The sequence below is a fragment of the Dioscorea cayenensis genome, chromosome 14 (genome assembly GCF_009730915.1).
Source record: "Dioscorea cayenensis subsp. rotundata cultivar TDr96_F1 chromosome 14, TDr96_F1_v2_PseudoChromosome.rev07_lg8_w22 25.fasta, whole genome shotgun sequence".
In the NCBI taxonomy this organism is placed as follows: Eukaryota; Viridiplantae; Streptophyta; class Magnoliopsida; order Dioscoreales; family Dioscoreaceae; genus Dioscorea; species Dioscorea cayenensis.
The window spans coordinates 2,848,168-2,857,825 of NC_052484.1; the positions used below are offsets into that span (position 1 = coordinate 2,848,168).

At 32.8% G+C, this 9,658-nt stretch overlaps 1 protein-coding gene across 1 annotated transcript; it reads right to left on the reverse strand.

Annotated features, from left to right (window-relative positions):
• Window positions 1-1,647: 1,647 nt before the first annotated feature.
• On the reverse strand, window positions 1,648-4,904 carry LOC120275339 (salutaridine reductase-like). Its single transcript, XM_039281880.1, has 5 exons — window positions 4,651-4,904; window positions 4,307-4,550; window positions 3,123-3,197; window positions 2,612-2,797; window positions 1,648-2,171 (listed from the first exon to the last, which is right to left on the reverse strand). The coding sequence occupies exons 1-5, from the start codon at window positions 4,671-4,673 to the stop codon at window positions 1,791-1,793; spliced, it is 909 nt and encodes a 302-aa protein (XP_039137814.1). The 5' UTR covers window positions 4,674-4,904; the 3' UTR covers window positions 1,648-1,790.
• Window positions 4,905-9,658: the final 4,754 nt, after the last annotated feature.

Here is a 9,658-nt window from a genome sequence, read left to right on the forward strand (position 1 = left end):
AAGTAAATAAATTAATAACGATTTCTCATTAAAAATAAAACACAATTCCATTTATTTGCTACTCAATATTGGAAAGAAGACTGTAAAAAAATCTGAAAAATTATAATATTATTAAACAGACTCATCAAACAAATCAAAATATCAAAAACATTCCAATAGAGAATTGATATCATATGTCTTCATCTCTTTCAACCACGGAAGTAAAACACAAAGAATAAGGGGAGGCAACAAACAAAATATAATTTTTAACCAAGAAAAAAAAAAGAAACATATATTATCCACTTGTCGATCATTACAAGAAAATCAAGCATATGAAATAAAGCATAAGCTACAATCAAAAGCAAAGTCCAACAAGAAGAAAAGATAATGAAAATGACAATAATTGGATTGAACATAAAAAAACCAAAATCTTAATTATACATACATATAGACATATACAAATATATAAAAAAGAGGCGTTCATTGTTCACGATTCAGTTTGGATTGAAAACGATGAAACTTGAACTTGAACCAAACTACTCATGTCAGAGTTTTGTCAACCCGGAAAAAATTGGATTACAAACACAAGTGGAAGCTGTCGCCTGAAATACATAACCAATATTCTAACAGCATTTTAACATGTTAAAATTCACACCAGTATCATTGTTCACATCACCCAATCTGACCTGTAACCTGTGAGCATCGCAAATGCATGTACAAAATCTTTCTTTTCCCTCTATTCACATGCTTGACATGTTTATGGCTTCAGTATAATCTATCAGTAAGTTGCAAAATCTGGTGATACATTTCAACCACAGGAACTGACACACATGGCCATCAACCTTACATACTTTTTTGGAGATTTGTCTCAGGCATTCAACCATTAATGATCCATATAGAACTTCTTGTGATTGAAGTTCAGTTCCACCTTAACTAGAAGCTCCATGTGATTGAATACATAAATAAATAAGAACCTTGTTTTTCTAAGGGATCATTCTCGTGATACGAAACACGCCAACATTTAAAACTCATGAATTCATAACATCATTGTCTGTATAATTGAATCTGATTGCAGGTAGTCTCCTTGTACAAAACATCAGTAAATGCATATTGTAATTTTTCTGGTTCTCTAAAAGACTAAAACACAATAGAATATGCATTTGTCAGCATTTTCGGAGGGTACAGAAGCCTGATATAACACGAAAAGGTTATTCTGAATACAAGGATAACCAGACTACATTTTTGTACTTGATATGACATAGTTTTCAAGTATTTTCTAGTTCACTGTAACTGTCTAAAAAATTCAGGAATAAATCAACATATAAGTCTCTCAAAAATCCTCTGCATCTTCATGTGCATGTCTACATCTAATACTGAATTCCTAAGAAATGTTATTAAATATATAACATTTATTACAATTAAAAAAGAGTTGCATTTATTAGATGCAAACATTAAAGAAATAACCATGGGCCATGTGAAGATAGAGCCATGGATGGAGGAGCACAAAGGACGAGAATAAGAGAGAAGACAACATATTCAAATTACCAAACTATATTACAATAGATCCTCCATACTCATACAATACTTTCATTATATAGACTTGCTTTTTGCAAAACATAGAATATTAGTTAATAATAATATTACCCAACATACAAACATTCTAAATAATAGTCTATTAAACATAGAGATCATTTCCAACTAATAATAGCACCAAATATAAAGTCTGTTAATACACTAGGATAGAAATTGTATTTTGACACAATCATAGACTTTATTAATATAACACACTTCACCAACATTAAGAAAAGAACTTATTCATAAGTTGATACCGATGTAAGATCGTAGTAAAAACCCGAAGGGCCGCCATCAGGAAGCAAAGCCAACATGACTGGACCTTTTGCGCCTTCTTCAACAGTTATGGTCCCGGTATTAAAATTTAAATCGGTTTTTACAAAACCAGGATGTACACAGTTGATGCAGAATTTGGGATACTTCTTTGCAAGAATCCTCGTAAGAGCATTCAAAGCTACTTTTGAGATTATGTATGCAGAAGATCTTGTTGGCCAGCCATTTTCCTCTAATTTCTTTGCTTTGAAATCACTTAAAAAGAGTTGCAACAGTTCATCTAATTTATCTTCACTCAAGCCATCTGGATCGCCAAATTCTTTTCTGATGCTTTCACCAGGAATATACTGAAAGATGTAATGAATCCAAATGAGCTTAATGTTTTTATTAGATATGCTAGTATTTCACATAATGTATCTACATTATCTTAAACAATTCAAAGTTTATGTTCTCTACTCACAATAGTTTTATTACAAATTATCCCAAAAGATCGGAGGATTAAACAAAGAAGAAAAGCGATTCAAAAAATTCACAAAAGATAAATCCTCAAACTGAACTATGTGTTGAACAGTTAAAAATTGATCATAATCCTTTTCAAATCATGTTCTCAAAAATCTGATTTTCTTCATCATCAAATAAAATGGAAGAAAATGGTCCTCATCTTTTCTTTTCCTTAATAAGTTCCCAAGTTCATAATGCAAAAAAGACGAGAAGAAAGAAAACTTGGGGAAATAATAATAATACAAAAATTAGAAAAAAAAAAAATCAAAATTTTTGTTCACATCACCTGAAGCTTTCCACCACTAGATGAAACATTCACAATTCTTGGTGAATGTGATAATTGAAGAAGTGGCATGAGAGCATCTATTACTTTCTTGGTGCCATAATAGTTAATGTTCAAACATTCCTCTGCTTTCTCATAATCCTCTACAGCTGCAGCCAATAGCTTTAAGAAAGACGGAAATCCACCTTGCTACATGACTTATTAAGTAAATCAGTCCTCAGTTCCAATGTCTTGCAATTCATTAACGACTTACTCCCTCCATCCCACAAAAAGTAAGAAAAGTAATTGGAATTAAAAATTTCATGAACGTTAAGTTTACTTTCTCATCTGCCCATTTCGTGCATTTAAAGTTATAGTGGTAAATAACAACATATTTAAATAAATTTTTAGTAAGATTAAATTTTGAAATTAACACTTAAATTAGTTATGTGGACAAGTAATTTGGGACATGGAGTAGTGATTGAAAATCAAGAAATCATATCCATGACTACTAGTAAAAGTAATTGATGCTTACCTCAATGCTTTCTTTTGTTGATGAATCTAGAGAATGAAGATCTACAGAAATTCCACTAACTGCAGCATTGTTAACCTGCACAGGAAGCAAATGATGCAGAAAAAAACTCTTTGTTTGTTGCTCTATATTGAAAAGAAAAACAAAATTGATCCAAGAAAAGTTCCAAGCTGCAACTTAAGTGAAATGTAACAAAAAGGATGAACACTGGATATTTCATTAATGTCACTCATACATCTAAAAAAAATCACCAGATGGCATCAAGCACTCAAAGAAAAACAAAATTGATCTAAGAAATGTTCCACGCTGCAAGTTAAGTGATATGTAACGAAAGGATGAACACTGGATATCTCATTAATGTCACTCATAGTTCTAAAAAAAAATCACTAGATTGCATCAAGCACTCATTCTTTCATTTCCCAGTCAACGCATCAGTTCAACACTTGCGCATGTAAGAGATAACATGAAAGAGATCTACAACTCAATCAAATTCAATATTAAATGATTTGATAGGATATGCTTTCATCTCGTTCAACTCCAGAAGTTAAACACAAAAATACACAGTGATATAACACTGTTAATTATGTGTAGTTCTTTGATAATAATAAATTACTCTATGCCAAACATACATGCACTAAAATTTTTCTGATCTTTTCAAGAAAATCAAACACATGCATCAAAAGATAGTGTTACAAACACACAAGAGGCGGAATCCTAATTATACATAATAACAGAAACACACAAAGTGGAGATCTAACATGTCAAACAAACACATATATTTCCCTTTTTTTTCCTTGAAGAAAGTGCGCACCAACATAATATAATACAAAATCAGGAAAAAATCATTTAATGAATTTCAATAACAATTCATCTTCAAGCCCTAGAATAGGATTTATAGAGGCAAAAGTTACTAAAAGGGGATGAATGATTACAAGCGGCAAAAGGTACTGAAAAGAGGGAGAATTGGATTGGAAACATACAAAATCATCATCACAAGGCACAAATTACATGCTACTAGATATATAAAATGTAATGAAGTAACATGAAAAACAGATACAGATAGTTCATGTTTTTTACTAAAGAAAGAACTCACCAACATCATAGACTATAAAAATTCAGTAGCATCAGTGAATGAATTTCAATAACATTCATGCCCTAAAAATAAAATCGTGATTTAGATCAATTACCAAGATATCAAGCTTCCCAAATTGTGTTTTGATGAAATCAGCCAAAGTGGAAACGCTAGCAGTGTCAGACACATCCAACTGATGAAAAACCACATCAGAGAAGCCAGAATCTTTGAGCTTCTCAACAGCTTCAGTGCCTCTCTTCTCATCCCTAGCAGTCAACAACACCATGATTCCATTGCTAGCAAGCTGCTTCACAATCTCCAACCCAATCCCTTTGTTTGCACCAGTCACTACAGAAATCCTTCAAACACCAATTAAAAGGAATCAAGTAAGACAAGACTTACAGGCTTTCTATTTTTTTTTTAATCAAAATCTAAAAAATTATTGAGAAATCTCAGCACCTTTTTGATGCTTCCCCCTCCATGTTTGTGATCCTGATGAAAAATCTCGGTGCCTACTCTTTGTCTGCAGTAAAAGATCCGCTTGTGAAGAATTGTATCTGTATAGACTATAGAAAAGATGGTGATAGTTGACTGTTAAAGTCAAAACTACTATAAAAGTCCTTAAGAAATTATGCGTCTCAAGCACATAAGCAAAATAGTGTTAAATTCTATATATATAAGTGCAAGCTCCTCAAAATCAATAACCCTGCAAAGCACAAGGAGCCTATCATTATTCACAATTTGTAAAGAGGAAATGGAAATAAAATACGGGGAGGAGAGCGCTAACATAAATAAAAGAGGAGCATAGTAGGGGAAAGACCCTAACTAAGTCAAAAGTACAAGTTTGAATAACACACAACAAACAAAACAGAAAAGAAAAACATATACAAAATAAACAAAGGTATGTCACGGGTCTAAGAGGGTGGAGGAAATGAGGATGCAGCACAAGTAGTGGCAACAGAGGTCGATGAAGATGAGCTGCGAGCAATGGTCAGGAGTTCAGCTAAGTTGTGCTCAATCCACTGTTGTGCCGTGATGATCTCCCTCTGTCCACTCTCAAGACGCTGGAACCGCTGCTGGACCTCAGTGCGAAATAATTCAAACCTGGCTGCCAAAGATGGTGAACCCTCTCTATCATCCCGGTCAGACTCTGACTCAGTCTCAGTGCCACGTGAAGTGCTGGGGTCTTGTGAGCATGATCCTTACTGCTGGGCAAGGCGATAAATACTTCCCCGCTTCTTAATAATCCCAATGGAGACAAGGGTCGGAATCCCTAAGGGGGCAATAGATCCCACCACAGTCATGCCTCTAGTGTGCTCAATCAATCCCATGTCGCGAATGAGTCGAGTAATGTAAGGTCCCGCGAAAATAGCTCCTAAACAAACAAACTTGCCTTGATGGGACAGAGTCTCTGCCATGAAGTGTCCCATATGGATAGGTCGAGGCTCAATGATGCTGTACAACATAATCAGATCGTGGCGCGTCACTACCCCAGTAGAGTCATTTCTGCCCCCAATACTCTTAGTTAAAAGAGCATGAATATATCGGTGAGCAGAATTGGTGAGTTGGGAGGCCTTTCGTGTTCAAGAGTTAGCTGAGATGGAACTCCAATAAGATGCATTCGCCTTCAACTGTGGAGCTTCATCAACTGATTGCTTGAACGCGGATGATCTTAGGTAAGCTTCCGTATATAACCCCAAATGCACACCAATATCATCCTCAGAAACACGACGTTTCTTCCCAAAAGCTCGGAAAGTGATGTCGTTAGACTGGTGAGTGAATGGGTATTCCTTGACCATTTCGATGGAGCTAAGGACCTCCAAGCTAAGTTCCTTGAATGTGATTTCTTCAATTGAAAATAATTTGTCCCAACTATCATGTGAAATGAGCTCCAACACCATGCCATCTAATCCCAATGTGTTTAAAGCTTCCCAATCAAATTTTCTAACCGTGCCGAACACCTTGCGTGATAGGAGTGCATAACGTGTTTTATGTTCTTCTTTAGAAAACCTTGGTTCTTGCACGGGAGAAGAAGGTTCTCTTCTAGTTCTCTTGGAAGCAAATCTCTTGATGGGCATCCTGCACAAACACAGTGGAGATCATCCAACTAGGTTACAAGCAAAGTAGCGGACTCTCTTTCAGTTGAGGATTTAGAGTATATGTGAAGTGATTTATCTATATTGTTAAAAAAAAAATCACTCTATTTAATATGTTTATTTTACCACCACCAGGATAGATGAGTGACAATGTCATTGACTCTCATGCGGAACATCAAAGATTTTACTTTCTTTTAAAATATAATTGAGAATTTAGGGTGTGGTGGCTTGTCCATGTTATAATATATATATATATATATATATATATATATATATATATATATATATATTATTAAAATTAATTGTGTTTTCATGTTCATGTTTATTATGGTGGTTATATATGTTTCTATGATTTAATTGTGTGACTCATGGTTTTAAGGATTAATTCTTGTATGTTTTGATAGCTAAAAGAGTAAAATGTGTTATGCATACATAAACATATTTAAGAATTTATTAAAAATAGAGAACATGAATCATTTTGATGGAAGCCAGGAATACATGGAAATATAAAGTGGGTAAAATAGTAAAAGGTATTGGCCTAAGTGATATTGACTTGAGTCACTTAAACAAGTGGTTTTGTCTTGAATTATTTTAAAGCCTGTGGCCCTTAGAAAACTCAGGTCAAAGACAAATATATATATATATATATATATATATATATATATATATATATATATATATATATATATATATATATATATTATCAAAGAGATTAATTTACGAGTTGATATAGATGTAAAATCATAGTAAAGAACTAAAGGTTCACCATCAAAAAGCAAAAGTAACATTAGTGGATTTTTTTTTTTTTAACTTCTTCCGCAATATAAACCCAATATTACAATTTATAACGTCTTTTGCAATCCCAAAATAAACACACAATTAACATAGAATGCGGGTTACTTATTTGCAAGAATCCTCGTAAGCGCATTGAGAGTTACTTTTGAGGCTCAAAAAGTAAAAAAATGTTGTTGGCTAGCCATTTTTTTTTTAGTTCTATTCTTTGGAATTGCTTAAAGAAAGAGGTAACAATTCATCTAATATCGCCTTAGTCAAATAGTCTATATTGTTGAATTCTATTTTAAAGTTCTCACTTGGAATGGTTTGAAATATATATTATAATTCAACTCAAAGAGCCAAACAAACAAACAAACAAAAAAGAAAATGCACTAGACAATTTTGAAAAAAATTAAAGTACAAAATAATTTTATGAAAGAAGCGTTGATATACAATAGATCAAAATGAATGATACTATTCATCGATGTCTTGAAGGTTTGTTCAATTGGGTTTTAGGGTTAATGAAGTCATTGATAGTTATATAAACACTATAAAATAGTAGATCCATAGAAAACCAAAACGAATCAAAGAAAAAAAAATATTAATAGACCTAGAAACTGCCAAAGGGATCATAGACCAGCGGCATTGGCTCTACTAACCAAAGCGCGATACCACTACGCAAGGCGATTGTGGGAAGTTCAAGTGTCCTAAGTTCAAGTCTCACTTTTTTAGTATCGTAATACTTGATGTTCAAACACTCAGCAAGATTTGTGATAAAAAAATCATAATTCAAATTAGTTGCCCAGTAAAAGTACTTGATGGTCACTTCCGCACTTTCTTTTGTCAATGAATCATGAATCCTCAACACCTACATCGATTCCATGAACTATGGCGTTGTTAACCTAATCAAACATTATTTAAAAAGATATAAATAAATTCTAAATGAATTCTTATTAAAAATAAAACACAATTGTATTTATTTGCTGCTCAATATTGGAAAGAATACTGTAAAAAAATCTGAAAAATTATAATAGTATTAAACATAGACGTAGCAAGCAAATCAGATATCGAAAAATATACCTATAGAGATTTGATATCATATGACTTCGTTTCTTCCAACTACGGAAGTTAATACAAAGAATAAGGAGAGACAACAAACAAAATATAATTTTTTACCAAAAAAAAAAAGAAAGAAAAAAGAAAGAAACATATACCATCCACTTGCCGAAAATCAAGCATATGAAATAAAGTATAAGTTACGATCAAAAGCAAAGTCAACAAGAAGAAAAGATAATCAAAATGACAATAATCGGATTGAACATAAAGACCAAAATCTTAATTATGCATACATAGACATATACAAATAGATAAAAAAGAGGTGTTTATTGTTCAAGATTCAGTTTGGATTGAAAACGATGAAACTTAAACTTGAACCAAACCACTCATGTCAGAGTTTTGTCAACCCGAAAAAAAATTGGATTACAAACACAAGCAGAAGCTGTTGTCTGAAATACAAAACCAATATTCTAACAGCATTTTAACATGATAAATTTCACACCAGCATCATTGTTCGTATCGTCCAATCTGACCTGTAACCTGTGAGCAACACACACACACACACACAAGACTTTTCTTTTCCCTCTATTTGCATGCTTGATATGTTTATGGCCTCAGTAAAATCAATCAGTAAGTTGCAAAATCTGGTGATACATTTCAAACACAGGAACTCACACACATGGACCATATAGAACTTTTTGTGATTAAAGTCGAGTTCCACGTTAACTAGAAGCTCGATGTGATTGACTACATAAATAAATAAGAACCTTGTTTTTCTAATTTCTCATTCTTGTGGTACAAAGCACGATAACATTTTAAAACTCATGAATTTGTAACAACATCATCGTCTGTATAATCGAATCTGATTGCAGGTAGTCTCCTATTACAAAACATCTGTAAATGCATATTGTGATTTTTCTGGTTCTCTAAAACACAATAGCATATACATTTGTCAGCAGTTTCAGAGAGTACAGTAGCCTGATATAACATGAAAAACTCATTCTGAATACAAGGAAAACCAGGCTATATTTTCATAATTAATATGACATATTTTTCAAGTATTTTCTGGTTCACTGTAACTGTCTAAACAAATGTCAGGAATAAACCAACTTAAGTCTCTCAAAAATCCTCTGCATCCTCATGTGCATGTTTACACCTGATACCGAATCCTTAAGAAATGTTATTAAATATGTAAAAGCTATTACGTCTAAAAAAGAGTTATATTTTTTTAGATGCAAACATCAAAGCAATAAGCACGGACCATGTGAAGATAGAGCCATGGATGGCGTAGCACAAAGGATGAGATTAAGAGAGACGACAACATATTCAAATAACCATACTACATTACAATAGATCCTATGTACTCATACAACACTCAGACACTTCATGATATAGGCTTGCTAAACATAGGATATTAGTTGATAATCATATTATCCAATATATTAAACATTCAAAATAATATATTAAACATAGAACAAAATATAAAGTCAATATACTAAGATAGAAATTATATTTTGATCCTAACATAGACTTTCTTAATA

What these genes read in the sequence shown, in the direction of transcription:
- LOC120275339 (XM_039281880.1), bottom strand. Translation starts at nt 4,673, where the DNA reads ATGGAGGGGGAAGCATCAAAAAG. An exon ending in CAACAAAAGAAAGCATTGAG is followed by an intron (nt 2,798 to 3,122) that starts GTAAGCATCAAT and finishes TAAGTCATGTAG; the next exon opens with CAAGGTGGATTTCCGTCTTT. An exon ending in CTAGTGGTGGAAAGCTTCAG is followed by an intron (nt 2,172 to 2,611) that starts GTGATGTGAACA and finishes TACATCTTTCAG; the next exon opens with TATATTCCTGGTGAAAGCAT.